Raw genomic sequence first — 23,971 nt, 5'->3', positions numbered from 1 at the left:
ACGTTTATTACAAAACTTGTTTTAATTAAAACTAGGATTTTCACCAAGGTATTCTGAATTCTGAGATTAAAAACATTTAGCTAAAAACGTGACTGTTTATAAATTTTACATACACACACACACATACTGTGAACAATCTCCTGTTTATCTAATTGGGTATAATTACATTTAGTAACTCTGGATATATGTTTTCTGTTTGTTGTAGCTTGTGAATAGGTTTTTTTCAAGTCATGAATGTTACTAACTATAACAATACCCATTACTTAAAGGACAGGACAGAGTTTTTTTAAGGACAAATAATATCAATGTTTCTGGTTATTTATTAAAACTCTGCTACCAAATTGACAGAGTCTCTATTCAATTAATACTTAAGTGGTTTATCCACTATAAGTCAATTAGAGTTAAGTGAGAAAATAAAAAAAAGATGTTTTGGATTATTGTCAACATGAATTTTTGAGAGAAGCTCTAGAGATGTACTTAATTACCTATATTTTATAGTAAATATCATTTGAACAATAATATTACATTGTTCCATCACATTTTTTGGAAGCACTTTATGTGAAATATCATCTGTCCATCTAAAATATTGTGTGTCAGCTAGTTTCCAAATTCTTCAGATAATCTGTCAAGTGTGAAAACCACTACAATATTTTATATGCATAATGAATTTTTTTAAAAGCCCTTACCTTTTGGCTTTTTAATTTTTCTTCAATTCTGTATGTATTTGTTACTTAATTTCCCAAGTTTTCAAGAACTCTCTAATTTTGTTAGTCAAAATGTTAGCATTGAATTCAATTCTTAGCATGCTTTGTTTTATTCTCAATGGATGAAAGCTATCCAGTAGGAAATTATTGATTTCACTTGGTAAAGTTAATGCTTAACTAGAGACAGAGTGACAGCAAGTGAATTCAGAAGGTGGATGGTTCCTAATAAATTAGACTTCTAAAACTTGAAAGATGCTTGTTTAAATAAATAGAAATAGATCTTTTGAGAAGAAGAGACAAGATGAATGGCTGCCATTAAACAACTAGAAGACAACAAATAGTGTTGGGAAAACTGGATATCCACTTGCAAAAGAATGAAGTTGCATCCTTACCATATACCATATACAAAATTTAACTCAAAATGGATCAAAGGCTTAAATGTAAGAGCTAAAACTATAAAAATCTTACAAGAAAAAATATGGGGAAAAACTTTATGACATTGGATTTGGCAAGTTTTCTTGGGTATGACACCAAAAACAAAAGCAATAAAAAAAAAAAGATAAGTTGGGCTGTGTCAAAATTAAAAAAACTTTTGTACAACAAAGGATCCTGTCAACAGAATAAAAAGGAAACACACAGAATGGGAGAAAATATTTGCAAATCATATATCTGATATGGGACTGATATCCAGAATATAAAGAGAATTCTAACAGCACCAAAACAAACACTCAAACAACCCAGTTTAAAAATGAGCAAAAAACTTGAAAAGACATTTCTCCAAATGCAGTATACAGATAGCCAATAAACACACGAAAAGATGCTGCATGTCACTAGTCATTAGGGAAGTGCTAATCAAAACCACAGTGAGATGCTACTTCACACATATTAGGATGGCAGTTATTAAAAACACAAACACACACATACAGAAAATAACAAGTTTCAAGGGGAATGTGGAGAAATTGGAACGCTTGTGTATTGCTGGTGGGAATATAAAATGGTGCAGCTGCTATAGAAGATGTATGGTGATCCCACACAAAATTAAATATAGAATTACCATATAACCTAGTAATTTCATCCTTGGATATATACCCCAAACAACTGAAACGGGCTCAAATATAATTGTACACATGCATTGACAACAGCATTATTAAAATTATATATGTATATATATATATATATAATTTATACATATATATATATACACACACACACATATATGACAATAACAGCATAAAAGGGGTGGGTAGGAGCAAAATTGAATTGAAGTAACAAAACAACATCAGATGGTAAGTCAAAATACACAGAAACAAGCGAACAAATGAAGAGAACCAGAAATGGCAGAAAAGAAGGTTAGTAAAAAATAGTTGATAATTATTTATAAAACTTGCACTCCCATTCTTGTTTCAGCTTCATTAAAACAAATAATACATAAAGTAATAATTATAACAATATATTGAATTTGTACATACATATGTGTTTTATATATATATATATATATATATATATATAAATGGCACAATAAAGAGGAGAGCAAATATAGATATATAGGAGTAATATTTCTATATCTCACTGGAATTAATGTATAATAAATCTGAAGTAATTGTAATAAGTTAAGACCACACAATCTAAAGACCAGTAAGAGAATGGCATACACACACACGTGTGCACATATGTGTGTATAAATAAGTATACATATTTACATGTAACATTATATACACTATATATTATATATACATATGTAGCCAAAAATCATTAAAGGAATTACAATATTAAACTAGAAAGTATTCACCTAATACAGAAGAAGCAGTAAAGGAGGAATAGAGGAACAGAAAAAGACATGAAACACATAGAAAACAAAAAGTAAAATGGTAAATATAAATCTACTATATCAATAATAACATTGAAAATGAATTGATTAGAAACCCCAAACAAAGAAGAATTGTAACACTGAATTAAAAAATGAAATCCAAATGTATGCCTATAGGATGCAGGCCTTAGTTTCAAAGATACTGATAGATTAATTATGAAATGATGGAAAAGTTATATCATGCACACAGAAATCATGATAGAGTGACTACACTAATATCAAACTTATTTAAATTAGAAAAACTTTAAAAATGTTACTAGAGATAAAGAGGGATATTTTTTCATGATAGAATGGTCAAATAATAAGGAAGATATAACAATTATAAACATATATGCATCTAACAACAGTGCTCTAAAAATCATGAAGCAAAAACTGACATAGTTGAAGGGAGAAATAGACAATTCAATAATAACAGTTGGAGATTTCAATATTCCACTTTCTATAATAGAAAGAATAACCATGTAAGAGACCACAGAGGAAATAGAAGAAGTGATCAGGACTCTAAATCAATTAGACCTAACAGACATCTGCAGAACACTCCAGCCAATAAGAGCAGAATACATAGTCTCCTCATGTGCACATGCAGCATTGTACATGATAGACTATATGCTACACTATAAAACAAGTCTCAATAAATTGAAAGAAATGCATTCACACAGAATATATTCTCTGGCCACAATGGAACAAAATTAGAAATAAAAGAAAGAAATTTGGAAAGTTAACAGGTATGGGAAAATTAAACCACACACTCCTAGATAATCAATTGGTCAAAGAAGAAATCACAAGAGAAATTAGAAACTACTTTAATGGTGATATACTCTGTTTTCCCCTAGTATCAGGAATAAGACATAGGATGTCTGCTTTCATCACTGCTTTTAAACATTATACTGGAGGTTTGAGCCAGGGCAATTAGACAAAACATATATAAAAGGCATTAATACTGCAAAGAATGAAGCAAAACTATCCCTATATGCAGATGATATGATCTTGTATACAGAAAATCCTACAAAATCCACTAAAAACCTATTAAAACTAATCAAGCTCAGCAGTGTTACAGGCTTTAAGAGCAATATATATAAATCAAGTGTATTTTTATACTCTAGCAATAAACATTCCAAAAAAGAAATTAGGAAAACAATTCTATTTGCAATGGAATAAAATACTTGAGTAAATTCAAGAAAAGAAGTGCAAGGTTTTTACTCTGAAAATTTTGAAATAACTATTGAAATAAATTAAAGATATAAATAAGTGGAAAGACATCCCATGTTCAAAGACAGGAAGATTTAATACAGTTAAAGTTCAATACTTCACAAATTGATCCTCAGATTCAAAACAATACTTACCAAAATCTGCAAAACATAGAGTTGCCATATGACTCAGCAACTCCATACATAGGTACACTCCCAAGATAAATGAGTAACTGTGTTTACCCAAAAACTTTTATACAATGTTGATAACAGCATTACTCATGATAACCAAAAAGTGAAAACAACCCAAATGTCCATCAACTGATGAATGGATAAATAAAATGTGGTATAATCATACAAAGTGTAATCTTGAGCAATAAAAAAAGAATTGAAGTGCTGATACATGCTACAACATGGGTGAACCTTAAAAACATTATGCTAAATGAAACAGGCCAGTCACAAGAGACTTCATTTAAAGGATTCCACTTATATCACATGCCTAGAATAGGCAAATCTATAGAAGAAAAAGGTAGATTAATGGTCACTTAGGGCTGTGGAGTTTGGGGAGAAGTGGCCAGTGACTGCTAATGTATACCAGGTTTCTTTTGGGACTGATAAGGATGTCCCAAAATTGATTGTGGTGATAGTTGCACAACTATGTGAATATACTAAAAACCATTGTATTATTCACTTTAAATGAGTGAACTGTATGGCATGTGAATTATATCTCAATAAAGCTGTTAAAAAAGGAGTTTCTATAAATCATATATTTCAGTGAAAATGACTTGGTATCTGTTTCCTCATCATAAAGAGGCAAATAACTCAATGTTGAAATTATGATGTATTCTTTTGTTGTAAAATTTAAAGCTGCCAGATCAGTTGCTTTTCTGATGGAGGAAATTAAATTTTGTTTTAAAGTATAGTTGTATGTATGTTCATATATTTCCATGCATGCTTTTATGATTTAATGTCACCCCAAATATATAAAGCTCTACCTTCCCAAATACTTCTCAAATATAATTGTGCAAAAATATAGAATATTTTGAATGTTAATATCATAGAGACATTTTTAAAGTGCCTTCTAAATGAAGAAAAGTAAATGGTTATCTAATGGAGAAAATTAGTCTTATTAATGAGAATCACTTCTGATATATACTATTCTTTGGTTTTAAGTGTGATAGGATAATGACAGTACCTGGACTCTGTAACCTGTTGAGGACTTATAGGAACATGAATTCTACTTTTAACTTTTAGGATTGTTATGTCTTCTTAGAGAAATGACCTTTTACAAAAAAAAGTCATGATGTAATATCCTTCACTATCGTTAGTAGCATTCTTTGCTCTAAAGTCAACTTTTATATTGATATACCTACTCTATCTTTACTTGGCTAGTCTTTGTATGGTATACTTATTGATATTTGATACCTATGGGCATTTGAAAATGTTACAGAAATCTTATAAAGGAGTTTTTAAAAATATTGTAGTTTAGAGCTAAGTATTTTGGATCTGTAATTCATTGTTGCTAAACTGATTTGCCATGATTTCAGAAAATGAGGATTACAGAAATCAATTGTCTCTAAGATAATTATAGCTATATTTCATTCTTGAAACTAAAAGGCATATCTTAGAGTTCAATAAGCTATGTTTCCAACTTAACCTAATTGATTCTTAGATTTATTCTCAGATTAATTAATTAGATTCTTAACCAAACCGTTAGCTATAATTGGTTAGTTAATTACATGTTTCTGTGACTGGTTTTTCCATTTACCATTCTGTGACTGGTTTCACTCATGTCGTCTCTTTGTGTTAGGACCATATTTCAACTGACTTGTGTGTAGAGATCAATGACCACAGCTTCCATTCACAGTCACAAACACAATTTAAAATATCTACATTTGGGAGACTAAACCAAAGTATCCTGATTATAGAAATGAAATGCCATCCTCCCACTCCTGGCTATTTATATTACTGTAGGAATTATTTCTTGACAAATCAAGTATAATTGTGAAAATATTAGAAGTCTCTGATGCATTTATATATAGATTATTAAATGTTCCTATAACAATATGATTTATTTTAAGTAGCTATTAAACATATGCTTTTGAAACATAAATTTTGTCATTTGTTTCCCACCCTAACAGCTGCAGAAATAACTGTTCAACCAACTGTGGAAGAGGCCTCTGACAACTGCACTCAAGAATGTCTCATCTTGGGCCACTCTGATGCCTGCTGGATGCCAGCTTCTCTAACCCATTCCAGCCCTTTACAGGCACAGACCTCTGCTCTGTGCCACAGCCCACCCCTGACGCAGACCACTCTTCGCCGGCGCAACCCTCCAGTGACACAGACTGTTGCGCTCTGCCACAGTCCGCCAGTGACCCAGGCTATTGCACTGTGCCACAGCCCTCCACCAGCACAGACCTCCACTCTGCACCACAGCCCACCTCTAGCACAGGCTACTGGTCTTCACCGCAGCCCTCCACCAGCACAGGCCTCTGCCATCCGCTACAGCCCTCCCCTGGCACAGGCTGCTGCCATCCACTGCAGCCCTCCTCTGCCACAGGCTGCTGCCCTCCATCGCAGCCCCGCACAACCACCAATCAGTCTGCAGCAAGGATGGGGGCAAGGTGCTGGTCCTGATGGACTACTTTATCTTGATCAGGCAGCACAAGGTAGTACAAGATCTCAGTTTTATGCCATGTCTGAAAGACTTCATCCTAGTGATGATTCAATTAAAGTCATTCCCTTGACAACCTTCACTCCAGGGCAGCAGGCCAGACCCTCTAGGGGAGATTCTCCCATTATGGAAGAACATCCTTTATAAAACTAAAACGGCTACTTCACATTTTCCAACAGGATGTATATAATCGAAGTTTAAGATCCAATTTCAATGAATACTTCAAATTGTTAGATTTGTAAATAGCTATGTAAATAGAAACCGATACCAGAATCCAGTCTAGAGCTAGACCCTTAGTCAAAAGTTAAAAATAAATTTACAATTTGATTAACTCAGAATGTGTGTTTAAAAATAAAAGAAATTGAAAAAAATGTCACAGTCTTTTGTACAGAAAGGCTTATCATGGCAGATATTAATATATAGTATATATTATTTCTGGTGCACTGTATTTTTTCATTTATTTTTACCAACATGTGCAATATTACTGATTTTTTTTCCATTCTGTTTTTTGTAGACCCAGTACATAGCTAATGGAAAGCTAACAAATATCTGATTTTCCAAGGGTATGTTTATTGTATCTAAACTTTTGTTTAGACAATGGTAGAAGGTTTAAGTATGGTAGCATTTTTGTTTGTCTTTTCATTTGATAATTGTTGCTGTCTCCACTTTTTTGTTATTAGTTTTTCTTCAAAAATGACCAATAAGGAGTGGAAATATCTCTTATATTTTTTTGTCTCTCTCTGTATTTTTTATGTTTTCTACCTTTATTTTAAGAATATATTGTTGTTATAATTTGTATATATTTTTTCAGTAAAGAACTTATAAAAACTGTACAGATTTATGTCTATAACCTATTTCTCTACTCTTCAGTAGAGTTCGAGACAGTGAAGTGCAATAACTGTGCCCAAATTAGGCAATTATTTGCTAAAAAGGGCCTCTTTCTTTTTGTGTTAAATTTATCTTTGTAGTTTAGTGTAAAGTGCATCAGAAATCATGTTGTATCTGTCATATTGAGCCTATATTCCATTATTAATTGGTTCTTTATCTTCTGAAATTTGTATATAACAGCTTAGAAAATCATAAAGAAGGTGGATGTATTCAACTCCTAATTAAAATAAACATAACTATAGATAAAACTACATACTAAACCTATAAGACTAAGGGATTTTTATCATTCTAGCTCAACCTACTGAAGAAAACCATTGATAACAAGATGATAGTCAGGAAGGAACTTTTCAACAGACATAATTATAAATCTACATCAAATGTGTTACAGTATATAATTTTAAGGAGATGTTCAGAGGGAGAAATGGGGTTCATGACTGCCTCTTGGGGTCCAAAAGAAATACCCCAATAACACACACACACAAAAAAAATAAACCAACAAAATCTCATATATGAAATAATATATGTCATTCTAAGCAAAGAATACATGAGTATTCCTAGGGAACATTAGTTTCCTTCTGTTGTCTGTTCTTTATTTTATTTTTTGTCCTTTTAACTGTCCGTGGTCTTCTATGTGCACATTTTATCAATTTACAGAAACGCCATCAACTTAATTTTCATCCATAGCAAAACTGAAAATATTTATTTCAGTATTACACTAAACCAAGAGACAATTGATGTTTTAGTTGCAGTGTGGGGGGGAGTGGATATTTCTTCTTGCTTAAATTAGATGTAGACTTTGTAATGTGTAACTTGAAGATATGTAATTTATGATTAAACTGTGTGTAAATGTTGTATTATAAACTGTGGTAAATGTATAGTTTCATTGGTGAAAGTTTCCATTGAATGTTGAGAAAGCTTCTCTTCATGTGCCCAGCAGGTTACGTAGCGTTTTGAGAATATATTGTTCCCACTATGAAGCTCTTTAAATCATATCTGATTTGGTGTGTAGAACTTCTTAACTTTTAACTACTAGAGTTTAATTACTGAAATGTCAACTTAATTAGTATTACTGATTTTTTTCCTCATTTGTGTTTGTTATATTCAAAGGGATTTGGAGCATCCTGGTATTCCAGATGCATGTGAGTCCTGAAGGACTGATGATGTTTGAAAGTGAAGATATTGAAATATGATGACGTATATGTGTTGGTATTCTTCTTGCTATGGTTAATGAAGATTTTATACCTGGGGAAGATAAAGAAACCTAGAATGACAAAATCCGTGCTTCCAGTCAATTTTAGAATGTTTTTTCCTCTGAAGCTTGCAAAGATAATGTGAGAATTTTTTTTCTTTTTTTTTAGTTATTTCTACATTTTCCTCTCCACATTATTAGTTAAGATCTACACACACAAAAAGAAATAAATGAAAAAGAGATAAAAAAGAGAAACTGAAAGACTATTAAATAATGTCAGTAGTATGAATAGTTACTATCAATATTAATGAAAATCAGAATAGAAACCAATGTTAGATATTTGGGATTTTTTTCTGATAGTGTGATTTATTGAGTTATATGGGTGGCTCTTAAATCCTCATGTAAAATTTGTGAAGTTTTGATACCTTTCCTAGAGATATAGGAATGAACAAATATGCTTTTATTGCCCTTTCTAACTCTGATTATACAGTCAGACTTAGATTGTGTTTAGAATATTAAATGACTGGGCACCCTCTTCTGTGCTTGTACCAGAGAGGCTTTGAATGGAAGCAGGCTCAAAGTAGCCAAATAGGCAAGGGGTGTGAGCCCAGTTATGCTCCCCTATGCATTCTCTTCCTAAGCTTCCACTGGGTCTGGACATGGCAACCTGTAACTTCCAAGGTTTCAGATCTGATGAGATCTTTCTCATCACATTGCAAATTCTTTCTTTGAGTGGATGGACAGAGCTGTAGGTTGACAAAACTCACAGATGGCTTTTTTAATGTGCAAAAATTTAGTCCTGGAACTCCAAAAAGTCTTATTTTACCATCAACCAAAAATATTTCCCTTGAAAAAAGTAAGATTTGATTTAGTTGGAAATAAGAACTTATAACTGAATGACAAGGATGGTAATAATATGTTTAGTCAGACTGGTTGTTCTATTTTGTGGTCATGTTCAGTTACATGTGATCATTAATTTACTAGTTATAATGATAATATACCACATTTGTAAGTATGTATTCAAACACTGTGTATCTTATATGCTTAGTGCATACATATTTTTTCCTTGAACTTTATCTTCAAGTTTTAGCTAATACTGTGTCAGTGTATTAAAAATAAACTTACATATGGTACAAACAATGTAATAAATTTAGAGGGTACATTTTGTGTAGTCTCATCTAATTATTTAACATTTTATTTTTGGTAATGTAAAGTTGGTTAGAAAAAAAAATGGTTGTTAAATGATTAGTGCTATTGTGTACTGGTGACAGTTATGAAGAGCCTCTGCCTTCTCAAACTAATATTTGTCACACACTTTCATTAAAGCCATGGGAAAATTAAGTTTTACTCACATGTATATTTCAACATTAGTTTTTTTGTTGTTTATATTAAGTCTGAATGTGCATATATCTCCTAATCCACATTTGTGAACATCTATTTCTTTAAGCTTTTCTCTCTTTATATTCTTCTGATGTATATTTTCCACTATAGATACCATTTCCTGTCTTTCCTCTTTCATATTTGTTCCAAACCAAATTTATGGTTATATATAGATGAACTTTTTCTCACAATCATTAGACTATTTTGCCTATTTCCAACTGGCACAATTGCCCTGGTAAACATTGGAGCAAGAGAAGCTGAATTATATTTGGACAGGAAACTTTTTACATTAACATGCCAATTACAACACCAGAGCAATTTTATCCAGAGGTCTTAAAATATTCATTCATAGTAGCTTTCTTACACTAACCATCCATATGCTTTCAGTAAATATGATTTTTAAAAGCACTACAAGTTGACATCAGTAAAAGTAGTAAAATGAAAAGGCCACTCAGAAAAATGTGTGTGCACAAATGAAAAAAAAAATGAAGGCAATTGTTTAGTGATTGTACGTGATACTTTTACAAATAAAATGTGTGAAATTTATGCTATCCCTGCTTAAAATACTTGGAATTTTATGAAATATGTATTTATGTTTGTATTTTGAGAAGATTCCTCCTCTGTGACATCATGCAGCGTCTGAAAGTGAACAGTATCCCAAAGCAGCTCTAGCCATGCTTTGGAAGTGAGACGGTTGGATATTGTATGGCCCAGGATGGCAGTATGTAGTCCAGTGGCAAATGTGTATTAATTGTTCGATATCAGATTCTGTATTGCATGTTTTCTTATTAATTAATATAGGTATTAATAAAGCTCTGAGAAATGAAGATATATATTCATTGTGTGTGTTTATTAATTCAAAAGTCAAAGGTTTTATTTTATTTTAAATAGTTTTTTAAATCTATCTAGAGTAAAATACACCATTTGGTGGAACATTTTGATGAGTTAGCTTGCTTTTTTGTTTGCTCAGTCCCTTCAGTATAGTTCTTTGAAATGCACATATTTTCACCCTCTTTTCAAAGTTGGTAAGTAATATTGTAGTGTTTTAGAACATTTACTTTGCATCTTACAAGACAAACTTGAGATATTTATTTATTTCAGAATAGGCCTATTGTCTCATTTAATGTAAAAGCCACCTAAGGATTTCCCTACACAACCCTTGAGGATCCAAGTGAAATAAGATTCTGGAGAATGTTGATATTATTTGTGGAACAAAATAACTTCACTCCTGGCTTCACTTTGGCTAAATGGAGAGAATTCCAGTACTTTGAAACCTCTCAGGCTACACAGGATCAGTAAATACTCCATTGCACTTGGTATTTTTATCAGTCCTGAAGTTTGATTAAGCGTTATAGAGCACATAATCTAGTGCTTTTTGTCTTCTTTCTTTTCTCACCCATCTTTCTGTAATTGTGATGTTAATTTGCTCAGTCTTACCAAAGGTTGGCTGATGAAAGAAGTAAAAACAACAACAAAAAATTAAATCAAGCAAAAAATTAATTTGTGGCAAAAGGAGATTGGAGATTTAGAAGAAATATAACACATGTGTAGATTAATTTGTGTTATTTCTCAGCTTGACTGCAGCCATTTGGGAAAAAAAAACACAAGCTGTAGTGAGTAATAGGTAGATTAGGAATTACCAGGTTATAGACATTATCATAATAACCTTGGCAAGAACTCTAAAAACCTGAAAAAGTGAATATGGTGAATACACACTCTGTGAATGGGGGGAAAGTTCCCTACTGGAAAAGAATGTTGAAAATTTATATTTCAACAAGTGGAAAATTTAGTGAGCTCATATTTAATTTGATTAAAACCATTATTGAACTTGCTGCTTTTATTGCTAGAACTGGTCACAATGATTTATAAAATAAATTGTTAATGGTGTAATGGAAATGGCTTCAAACAAAGCAAAACAAAACAAAACACAACTGTGAAGCAGACAAGTAGGTACAGTATTTAATTTCTGTAAGTTGGGTTACAAACTCAATAGCCATTTCAAGTATCTGAGAATCTACAGCTGCATAAAAACAATAGAAATTTAACCTGTACACAGGCTTAATTCTTTTCTTGTCTATCAAAGTGTTTAAAATTTAGTTGGGGAAAACAAAAGTAAAAGACAAAAATAAAGAAAACCATAAATGGAAGCTTAATCCTGTCAACAACTTAAGTAACTCAGGGATCTATTCATTGTACATTTTCTTCATAAACAGTTTTGAAGAGTTTTAGGTTTACAGAAAAATTGCAAAGATATTATAGCTCCCAAATACTCATCTCCTAGTTTCTCATGTTATTAACATGGCTAACATGGCATATTTGTTACAATTAATGTGCCAATATTGGTACATTATTATCAACTAAAGTCCATAGTTTATTCGGTTTTCCTAAATTTTCTGCTAAAGTCCTTTTTCCATTCCAGGTTCCCATCCAGAATTATACATTGCATTAAGTAGTCATGTCTCTTTAGGCTCCTCTAGACTGTGACAATTTCCCTGACTTTCCTTGTTAATGATGACCTTGACAGTTTTGAATACTGGTGTGATATTCTGTAGAATGTCCCTCAGTTGGGATTTCTCTGGTGTTTTTTCCTTGATTAGACTGGGGCTATATGTTTTTTGGTGGAAGACCATAGAGGCAAAGTGCCTGTTTCATCACATTTTATGAATTATACATGATGGTACATCATTTAACTTATACAGTTAGTGTTTTGCATCATCTCACTTTCTGCTTAGGTTTCACTGTTCACCATTGAATCAGAGACCCACCATTTTGCAAGTGTTTGGTGCATGGAGGCTCAGGATATCCCGACAACATTCCTTCCATGCTCTTTGAAGTCCATGGGATAATTTAGGATATGCTCTTTCCCAAATTACCACTTTTCACAAAGATTACTATTGTAACATTTCATTTTAATTTTTCAGTATCTAATGGGGCAATATTAACTAAAGTATTAATAGAAAATAATAGGTAACTGTGTTCCCCTTCCCACAGTTACTAAATAGTAAATGAGTGCTGTGGTGATGTTCCACTAATGAAGAAAATTTCAGGAATCATGTCTGTGATATTGTAATTTGTAATAAGAAATACATATATATTCATATCTGTCCCTGGTTCCTGGCACAGAGATCCTAAAATCCTTGTAAATTCTTAAGTGATAAGAGCAGTAAGAACATCTTTTGTTTCAGTATTTGGTCTCTGACCCTGGTTCCTGACACAGAGCTCCTGAAACCCTTGTAATTTCCTGAGTGGTAAGATTGTCTTTTGTTCTAATGAGGCAACTCTGAGTGGGCTCCTGGATGAGAGCTAATCATCTAAAAGACCAAGCCATGATTAGAAGCTTGAAATTTTCAGCCTCGCCCTTGCCCCCATTCTCTTGAGAAGAGAAAAGGGTTGTAAATGGAGTTAATAATCAACCATGGCTATGTGATGAAGCCTCCATAGAAACTCAAACATGACCGGGTTGGTGAACATGTGGAGGTGCTGGGAGAGTGGTATGCCTGGAAAGGGCATGGAAGCTCTGCACTCCTTCCCACATATCTTGCTCTATGCATCTCTTCCAAAGGGATGTTCAGTGTATCCTTTATCATCCTCTTTAATAAACTGGTAAAGTTAAGTAAACATGTCACTGAGTTCTGTGAGCTGCTCTAGCAAATTAATGTAACCTAAAGGAGGAATCTCCAATCTGTAGCTGGTCAGTGGGAACCACAGGTAACACTCTGTTCTTACTACTGGTGTCTAAAGTTGGGGGTGGGGGCAGTCTTGTAGGACTGAAGATCTAACTTATAGAATCCTATGCTATCTGGATATCTAGTGTCAGACTTGAGTTGAATTGTAGCACGCCCACCTGGTGTTGCATGCAGAGAATAGCTTGGTGTGGAAAAAAACCTCCACACATTTTGTGACTAGAAGTATCAGAAGTGAACTATTCTGTGTGAGTAGTAAAGAAGATACGTAAGAAAGAGAAACACAGAAGGAGGTGGAAAACTGAGGTTTTACTTTTTATAATGGCAAGTAGAAGACATTGAGCACCTAGACACACAGAGAACAAATACAATACAATAGGTAAATATCCCTTATTTCTTGGGTTGGGGACAAAAATTGCTGGATTCTAACTTGTTTTACTTGTCTTGGAGTTGTGAAGAAGTGTAGATAAATTGATTATTTAATACATTGGTGCTTTGAAGCTCAAGTTTATCTACTAGGGGATATTCACTAGATATTGTCAAGGGAGAAATGTTATTGAAGATTTATCTAGTGAGAGAAAACTGTTGGCCCTTTTCTTAAGTCTTTTTTTAAATTTTACACCTAAACCAATTGGCTCTTTGACGCCATATATCTGGTAGTTACAAAAATTTATTACCAAATAATATACTCAATGTGGGAGAGGGAAATGATTTTTCATAAACTAAAGGAAAAAAAAAGTTGTGGCTTTCAATTTAGAATGTTTCTATAAGAACAGTTCAAATTTATAGAGCAAATTATCCTGCGATAGTCCAAGGTAAATTTTTTCCACTGCATTCTTTATTCATAGGAAGAGAAAAAAGTAAATTACTAGATGACCCATGTGAGTGCCTTTTAGACACAAAGATGATAATGCTTGTCACTGTATATTTTTCTATGAAAGCATTCACGGGGTCAAATGCAATGAAACTAAGAGCCTAAGTCATACACTGTCCATTTCCAGTACTTAAAGTCATTGTCTTACATATTACAATACAGTTATATGCCTAGAAGGGAGCATTTGTTTAAAGGGTCAGCCAACGACCCTCCAAATAGCTTTAGTTTTACCTAGTTGTGTCCAGTAAGGTGTCAAGAAAGATTGTCTTACAAACAAGTCTGTTTCTCAACCAGGAATGACATTGAAAGAAGTTGAACTTTAAACATGAACTGTAAGGATACAAAGTACTTGTCTTGCCAGCCATCCAATTGGAGGAAGTATCCAATCATCCTATTATTCTTGTCTGCAATGTGCTGCTGAGCAAGTGGAAAAATCCAGGAAATGGATTACTTAGAAAATCTTATTGTCTATGTCTCTGGTTAAAATATTTTGCACAAGATTTTTCAACAAAATTGATTCTAGCAATTAGATTTGGTAGGTAACCAAGGCAGAGAACTGAGATTCTGTGTTGGTTAATTTTATGTGCCAAGTTGGGTAGGTCACAGTACCAGAGATTTGGTCAAACACTGGTCTAGATATTGCTGTCAAGGTCTTTTTTACATGAGATTAACTTTTAAATAAGAAAAATTTGTTAAAACAGATTATCCTCCACAATGTGTGGTGGGTCTCATACAAACAGTTGAAGGCCCTAAGAAACAAACTCCTATCCTCCCTCTGAGGAAGAGGTAATTCTGTCAGCAGACCATGTTCAGATTTGGTCTATAACATCATCACTTCCCTGGATCTCCAGCCTGCCAGAGTACCTTAAGATTTTGGACTTGTCAGCTTCCACAGTTGTGTGAGCTAATTCCTTAAAATCAACCTCTCTGTCTCTATCTCTGCCAGTCTCTGTCTGTCTTTGCCTCTGTCTGTCTGTCTGTCTCTATCTCTCCCTCTATATATATCTGTCTATCTATCTATCCACCTATCTATAGGTACTGTTTTTTTTTTTTCTGGAGAACCCTGATTAATACAGGTTTTAGTTTTAAACATGTCTTAATTAAGATCTGTCATACAATATCAGGCCTGATGAAGTGCTGTTCCATTCAGTATTCAGGTTCTGAGAGAAGTATATTCTTTTGACATGTAGGTGGACTTAGCTAGAATTCTATCTGCCTCCAGTAATTGTTTAGTAGTTAAGTTCTAAAATCATACAAATCTAGGCCCAAATCCCAGTTTTTCCACTTGAAAGCTAGATTACCATGGGGCAATATTTAAGCCTCATTTTTCTTTCTTGTAAACTGGGGTTAATATAGGTAAATTGTAAGCAATCATGGCAATATGTGACTTGTGAACTTTGGCTGGAGAAGGGAACAACTAAAAGCACAAAGAAAAAAGTGAAAAATGTTTCCTCTGGTGTGACCCCTATATATAATTCACCTTACTAGATTTTTACCTCTTTCCATTCAATGGGGAAGTGAAATAAAGAAAAATGAACTAGTCAACCCCCCTCTGTCCTTAGAGAAGGTGCCTCAGCCCTGAGACACTTGAAATCTAACCACTTGATGAAGTGAAGCTGTTAGTCCCCTGAAGAGCACAAGGGCCTCTCATCCCATTGGCACTGAGGCAATGCTTATGGGCATTTTCAAACACCTAACCTGATCATGGCCATCATATTATTACTAAAGTTTTACGCTTAGGACATTATTAGTGAGGAAGATAGCAGTAAAGGAAAGATCTTAAAGAAACAAATATTTAGAGAGTGAGATAATGAGTCAAGGAAGAAAATAAGAAAAACAGGCTTGAAAGAGAGAATTGATATTTTGGTGGGTATTTAATGAGTGCCTATGAAGTGGAAAGCACCGTTCTAGTCACTGAAGATACAATCATGAGAAGAAAAATGGTTTCTGTTCTTCTGGAGCTAGTGATCTAATGATATGCAGAGGACAGGCAATAAACAAGAATACACATACATTTATTAGAAAATGTCTGATAGTGATCAGTGAGGAAAATCCAACAAAGTAATATGATAGAGGCTGATTCTTTAGTATGTGTATTAAGATGCTTTTAGCTCCATATAATAGAAAACCCTGACTCAAATAAGTTCAAAATGATAAATTTCATTATTTGACTTAACACAATATCTATCCTAAGGTGAGGGCGTTTCAGATGTGGTAAATCCAGGCTCTAACTTTGCTTCTCTGTTAATTCCCTTGGTTTTACCTACTATTGTTTATTGACTTCATCCTCAGGCTGATAGTAAGAACACGGCTGCAATTTCATTGTCACATCTAAATACAGCAACATCCAGAGAAAGAAGAAGAGATGTCATATTTCAAGAATGAGAAAAAATCTTCTTCAGGGACCTCCCAGCTGACTATTTTATCGGCCAAAATGAAGTCACATGTCCCTAATGGAACAATCACTGGTAAAGTTCATGGAGTTGCCATGAATAAATTAACCTAGAAGGAATAGATTTGGTTTAGTCAAATACGGAGTCTGTTTTGTTGTGATTTTTGTTAAATTAACATTTGTTAGGTAAAGCCCTGGGGTACCAGTCGGTGAACCACCTGTTTAACAAAGACCACAAGGGAAAATGAAATAGAGAAGGTTATTACTCACAGCTCCAGGAAGATGTAGAGAGCACATCTTGAGGGTCCAAATTGGAAAGGCAGGGCAGAGTACAGGCAGAGATCAAGCAGCAAGACCTGGGGCATTTGCCTTTGTTAGGGTCCATGGGTTGAATGTTTTTGGGGTTCCTGGACTAAGGCTAGATTGGTCAATTCAAACCAAAAAATGGGGTTTTGGTAAGTTCCACAGTGGTCTTACCTAAATGGGGCATGAGAGGAAGGAGTTGGGAGGCAGGAGTGACTGTTTTATCACCAGAGGTGTTGAGGAAGTCATATCAGGAACTTGCACTTACTTGTGACTCTGAAGGCCATTATTTAGGGCATGCACTAGCGAATGAGACTAGTGTCAGTTCAAGACCCCTGTAGGCTATTAGCCACACAAAATGGGTGCTGAGACAGCAATATCATGGAGTGGTTTAGCTAAATTCTCAGCAACCTTAGAAGGCCTCTTTGGGAAGACATTTGAGGTGAGATGAGATATGGATGATAAAAGAGGCAACAAAGGATGAATTGAGACAGGGAGGTAGAGATAATAAAGATGGAGAAAACAGCAAGAGTAGTTTTGTAGAAGTCAAAGAAAGGAAGAATATCAACAAAATGTGAATGTTTGACTCCGTTAAATGTCAGAACTTTAAGTTACTGTTCTTTCACCTCAAGTGGACCTTAATGCTGCCCAGAAACCATACCATATTAGTGTGCTTTTTCTTCTACTCTTCTAGATGATTCACTCATCCTTGGCTGATAATATTGTTTCTTATTTTAATGAGAACATTGGAGCAACTCAAACAGAACTTTCACAAGCTCCTACCACCAATTCCTATTTCCAACTGCCTGCATCTGTGACCATATAGTCTTCCTTCTCTCTTGTTATAACCCTGGAGGTGCCGTCTCTGTTGTCTCTTTCCCTGGTTGTCTCTCGTAAAGTTCTAGCTGGTCTATGGTTTGGTTAATTTTTCTCATGGAGGCAACAGAATTGCTTACCACTAAAATCTGCATTACTTTCAACAAATTTCCTAGGCTTAAACATCCCCACACTCCATTCCAAATTTAGCCTGATAACTTGGGGTGAGCTTCAGAGTTTTCTGTTCTTACAACTTGTCTCTATCACTGTGCAAAATCTTTCTGCCATTGCTCCAGACCTTGTGACCATGACAGTGACTCAATACTCTCAGGCTCCCCTACACCATTCACACCCAAGGTGGATGGTAGCTTCTGGTTTTCTCAGTTTGCCTCCTTAGTATGGCTCCATCTTCTAAGTAATCTGAAGTGAAGGTAACTAGGCCCTAGTATCCTCAGCCTGCCATACCAGGAGAAGAGCTAGTACCCCATGAGTGAGGGCTGAGTAGAGAAATTGATTCCCAGAATCAGTCTTGCCTGGAATAGAGCTTCTGCAACACAGATCTGGGAGGGGTAAGATATACTGGTAACCCTCCCATCCCTGGAAGACACTGAAACAATAGATTGGAAGTTGGTGGTGGGGAGGGAACCCTGTGTTCTTGGCTGATCCCAGCATGAGTGGACCTCCCATGATTCTAGAGAAAGGGAGTGAGCTGTGGCTCCAATGCCATATACACATTCTGTTCTTACCAGATTTTCTTGTAAAAAGAAAAGTGTATTATATGCCCTTGGAACAATTTCCAGAGACTTTAAATGGTTATTTATTTTTGTTTTTCAATAACTTTTACCACTTATGGTTGTTTTATTGGAGCAAGCTCCTCACACTGCTATTCTAGAATCCATTTCCCTAAACTTTAATCTTAAAAATTGAAGAAATGTCAAATGAAACCAAAAGTTAATCCTTAAAAATAGAAATAAAATAGGTAACTTTCTGTCTAAACTTAGTAAGGATAATAAAGAAAGTAAAATTATGTCATATAAGAAAAAAATATAATCATGGATATGGAACTTATTTAAAAAATTAATGTGGAACACTACTCAAATAATTTTAGAATCTGAAGGAAATAAATTATTTCATTGCAAATATAAATTACCAAAGTTGACCAAAGAAATGGCAAACTACCTAGACATAAAAGTAATCTTAGGGCTTCCCTGGTGGTGCAGTGGTTGAGAGTCTGCCTGCCGATGCAGGGGACGCGGGTTCGTGCCCCGGTCTGGGAGGATCCCGCATGCCGCGGAGTGGCTGGGCCCGTGAGCCATGGCTGCTGAGCCTGCGCGTCCGGAGCCTGTGCTCCGCAGGGGGAGAGGCCACAACAGTGAGAGGCCCGCCTACCGCAAAAAAAAAAAAAAAGGTAATCTTAGAAGACAGAAGAGAGGCAATTAAACACCAACCAATTAAAAAAAAAAAAGACCAGACTTAGATGTTTTCCTGTTCAACTATATATAAATTTTAAGACACTTAAAACTCCTATATTTTTCAAACTCATTCCATTTTTGGGGAAGAAGAAAATTTCCTCTACCCTTCTAAGTTCTTGTGGCTGATCTAAGAATTAAATTGACATGAGACAGATTAACAGGAGAAAGTCAAACAAAAACTTAATAACACTGATACATGAGAGAGACTCAGGAAAACTGAGTAACTCACCAAAATGGCTGAAACCCTCACCTTAAATACCACCTTCAACTAAAGACAAAAGAGGATGTTGGGAGTAGTGGTTTGGAACTTCAAAGAGGAGGAAGGCAATTCACAGGGAGATAAAAAAGTAAATGTTTGCTGGGCCAAGCAGAGAAGGTGGGACACAGAGAAGAGTTTTAACAAACACACTTTACTAGGTTCCTCCATTTCTATATACTTAATTCATACTATAGTTATCTATGGTGATAGCTGCCTGCCTGGAACAGGTCCTCTATCTACATTCTTTTAGTCACTTAGGGAGAAGGTCAAAGGTTCTTTCTGGGTCTTTTGCACCTTAAAATTAATGAGCTTAAATGAATCCTCATACAAAAGAGACACATTTCGGGGTGGCAAAATTTGCTCCCCTAAACCATTCATTAAAAAAATAATAATAAAATTCCATAATTCATTTTATGAAACCAACAAAACTTTACTGCTTAAATATTAAACCTCAAAAGTAGCACAAAAGAAGAAAATGTTAAACAAAGTTAAATTATGCATAAACAAAAAAATCTAAAAAAATATTTAGTCATCCAAATTAAGCAATACATGAAGAGAACAATACCTCAATATACCATGATGACAGAGTATGTTTTACTCCATATATGCAAAATTGGGGGATTTTTTTGGAACTCTACCAATAGAATTCACTCTAACAATAAATTAAAGGGGAAATATATGATTGTATCAATAGGTGCTGAAATTAAACATCCAACTCAAATAAAAATGTAGGTTAATAGAAATTAAAGGGAACTGCAAAATATGGTAAACACATTTTGCAATAAAACTAACAGACATAAATAGTAATGAAATACTAATTTCCATTATTGTCAGAAAAAGACATATACATGCTGTCCTCACTAATATATGACATTCTTTTTGGAGATTTTATATAGTGGAATAAGAAAATAAAATGAAACTTTCAGTATAAATCTTAAAAACTTAAAGTTGTTTTCAATAAATATTGAAAAAAAGTAATTTCTAAACATGTTCTGGAATTCCACAGATTCTTCTATGAACTAGTAAAAATATTAAGATAATTTGAAGGCATATTTGGAACCAAATTAAAAGGAAAAAAAATTTAAAGGTAAATAGCTTTTCTGTAGACCAATCAGTTAAAAGTAGGGGTCTTCCCTGGTGGTGCAGCAGTTGAGAGTCCGCCTGCCAATGCAGGGGACATGGGTATGTGCCCCGGTCTGGGAAGATCCCACATGGCACGGAGCGGCTAAGCCCATGAGCCCTGGACACTGAGCCTGCATGTTGGGAGCCTGTGCTCCACAACGGGAAAGGCAGCAACAGTGAGAGACCTGCGTACCCCCCAAAAAAAAAAAAAAAATCTTCCAACAAACAAAAGCCCAGGATGAGATGGCTTCACAGGTGAATTCTATCAAACATTTAGAGAAGAGCTAACACCTATCCTTCTCAAACTCTTCCAAGATATAACAAAGGGAGGAACACTGCCAAACTCATTCTATGAGGCCACCATCACCCAGTTACCAAAACCAGAAAACGATGTCACAAAAAAAGAAAAATTCAGGCCAATGTCACTGATGAACATAGATGCAAAAACTGTCAACAAAATACTAGCAAACAGAATCCAACAGCACATTAAAAGGATCATACAGCATGATCAAATGGGGTTTATAACAGGAATGGAAGGATTCTTTAATATATGCAAATCAATCAATGTGATACACCATATTAAAAACTGAGGGAGAAAAACCATATGATCCTCTCAATAGAGGCAGAAAAATCTTCTGAAAAAGTTCAACACCCATTTATGATAAAAACCCTCCAGAAAGTAGTCATAGAGAGAACTTAACTCAACATAATAAAGGCCATATATGACAAACCCACAGCCAACATTGTTCTCAATGGTGAAAAAAATGAAACCATTTCCAGTAAGATCAGGAGCAAGACAAGGTTTCCCACTCTCATCACTATTATTCAACATAGTTTTAGAAATTTTAGCCACAGCAATCAGAGGAGAAAAAGAGATAAAAGGAATCCAAATCAGGAAAGAAGAAGTAAAGCCATCACTGTTTCCAGTTAACATGATACTATACATAGAGAATCCTAAAGACTCTACCAGAAAACTACTAGAGCTAATCAATGAATTTGGTAAAGTAGCAGGATACAAAATTAATGCACAGAAATCTCAATCTGACATTCTGATACATTAATAATGAAAAATCTGAAAGAGAAATTAAGGAAACACTACCATTTACCACTGCAACAAAAAGAATAAAATATCTAGGAATAAATCTACCTAAGTAGACAAAAGACCTGTATGCAGAAAACTATAAGACACTGATGAAAGAAATTAAACTGATAAAGCAGATGGAGAGATATACCATGTTCTTGGATTGGAAGAATCAACACTGTGAAAATGACTATACTACCCAAAGCAATCTACATATTCAATGCAATCCCTATCAAACTAGCAATGGCATTTTTCACAGAGCTAGAACAAAATATTTCTCAATTTGTATGGAAACACAAAAGACCCCGAATAACAAAATCAATGTTGAGAAAGAAAAATGGAGCTGGAAGAATCAGACTCTCTGATTTCAGACTATACTCCAAAGCTACAGTAATCAGGGCAGTATGATATTGGCACAAAAATTAAAATATAGATCAGTGGAACAGGATAGAAAGCCCAGAGATAAACCCATACACATATGGTCATCTTGTGTTTGATAAAGGAGGCAAGAATATACAATGGAGAAAAGACCACCTCTTCAATAAATGGTGATGGGAAAACTGGACAGCTACATGTAAAAGAATGGAATTAGAACACTCCCTAACACCATACATGAAAATAAACTCAAAGTGGATTAAAGACCTAAATGTAAGGCCAGACACTATAAAACACTTAGAGGAAAACATAGGAAGAACAATCTTTGACATAAATCACAGCAAGATTCTTTTTGACACACCTCCTAGAGAAATGGAAATAAAAACAAAAATGAACAAATGGGACCTAATGAAACTTAAAAGCTTTGCACAGCAAAGGAAACCAAAAACAGGACGAAAAGACAACCCTCAGAATGGGAGAAAATACAAATGAAGCAACTGACAAAGGATTAATCTCCAAAATATACAAGCAGCTCATGCAGCTCAATATCAAGAAAACAAACAACCCAATCCAAAAATGGGCAGAAGACCTAAATAGACATTTCTCTAAAGAATATATACAGATTGGCAACCAACACTTGAAAAGATGCTCAACATCACTAAACATTAGAGTAACGCAAATTAACACTACCATGAGGTATCACCTCACGGAGGTCAGAGTGGTCATTATCAAAATATCTACAGGGCTTCCCTGGTGGTGCAGTGGTTGAGAGTTCACCTGCCGATGCAGGGGACATGGGTTCACACCCCGCTCTGGGAAGATCCAACATGCTGCAGAGCAGCTGGGCCCATGAGCCATGGCTGCTGAGCCTGTGTCCGGAGCCTGTGCTCCCCAACTGGAGGGGCCACAACAGTGAGAGGCCCGTGTACCAAAAAAAAAAAAAATCTACAAACAATAAATGCTGGAGAGTGTGCAGAGAAAAGGGAACCCTCTTGCACTGTCGGTGAGAATGTAAATTGATATAGCCACTGTGGAGAACAGTATGGAGGTTGCTTAAAACACTAAAAACTACCATATGACCCAGCAATCCCACTACTGGGCCTATACTCTGAGAAAACCATAATTCAAAAGGAATCATGTACCAAAATGTTCATTGCAGCTGTATTTAAAATACCCAGGACATGGAGCAAACTAAGTGTCCATTGACAAATGAATGGATAAAGAAGATGTGGTGCATATATACAATGGAATATTACTCAGCCATAAAAAGAAATGAAATTAAGTTATTTGTTGTGAGGTGGATGGACCTAGAGACTGTCATACAGAGTGAAGTAAGTCAGAAAGAGAAAAACAAATACCATATGTTAACACATATATATGTAATCTAAAAAAAAAGTTTCTGAAGAACCTAGGAACAGGACAGGAGTAAAGACGCAGACGTACAGAATGGGCTTGAGGACATGAGGAGGGTGAAGCCTAACCTGGGACAAAGTGAGAGAGTGGCATGGACATATACACACTACCAAATGTAAAATAAATAGCTAATAGGAAGCAGCCACATGGCACAGGGAGAGAAGCTCTGTTCTTTGTGTCCATCTAGAGGGGTGGGATAGGGAGAGTGGGAGGGAGATGTAAGAGGGAGGAGATATAGGGATATATGTATATGTATAGCTGATGCATTTTGTTATACAGCAGAAACTAA

General features: G+C 34.8%; 1 protein-coding gene across 8 annotated transcripts in view; it reads left to right on the top strand.

Moving 5' to 3' along the window:
• The window catches only part of PCDH11X (protocadherin 11 X-linked), a gene marked incomplete at both ends in the record, with an annotated part of 701,896 nt that extends 695,314 nt beyond the window's left edge, over positions 1–6,582 (top strand). For 6 of the 8 annotated variants that reach the window (XM_081222278.1, XM_081222277.1, XM_081222283.1 and 3 more), the window contains one exon: positions 5,900–6,582. In XM_081222278.1, coding sequence (XP_081078404.1) covers positions 5,900–6,582 — 683 coding nt within the window. The remainder of the gene's footprint in view (positions 1–5,899) is intronic. The other 2 variants (XM_081222282.1, XM_081222284.1) reach the window with 2 other exon arrangements.
• Between the last annotated feature and the right edge of the window lie 17,389 nt (positions 6,583–23,971).

Source organism: Mesoplodon bidens (assembly GCF_964165515.1).
Source record: "Mesoplodon bidens genome assembly, chromosome: X".
NCBI classification, from domain to species: Eukaryota; Metazoa; Chordata; class Mammalia; order Artiodactyla; family Ziphiidae; genus Mesoplodon; species Mesoplodon bidens.
This window is presented reverse-complemented; position numbering and strand designations above follow the sequence as displayed.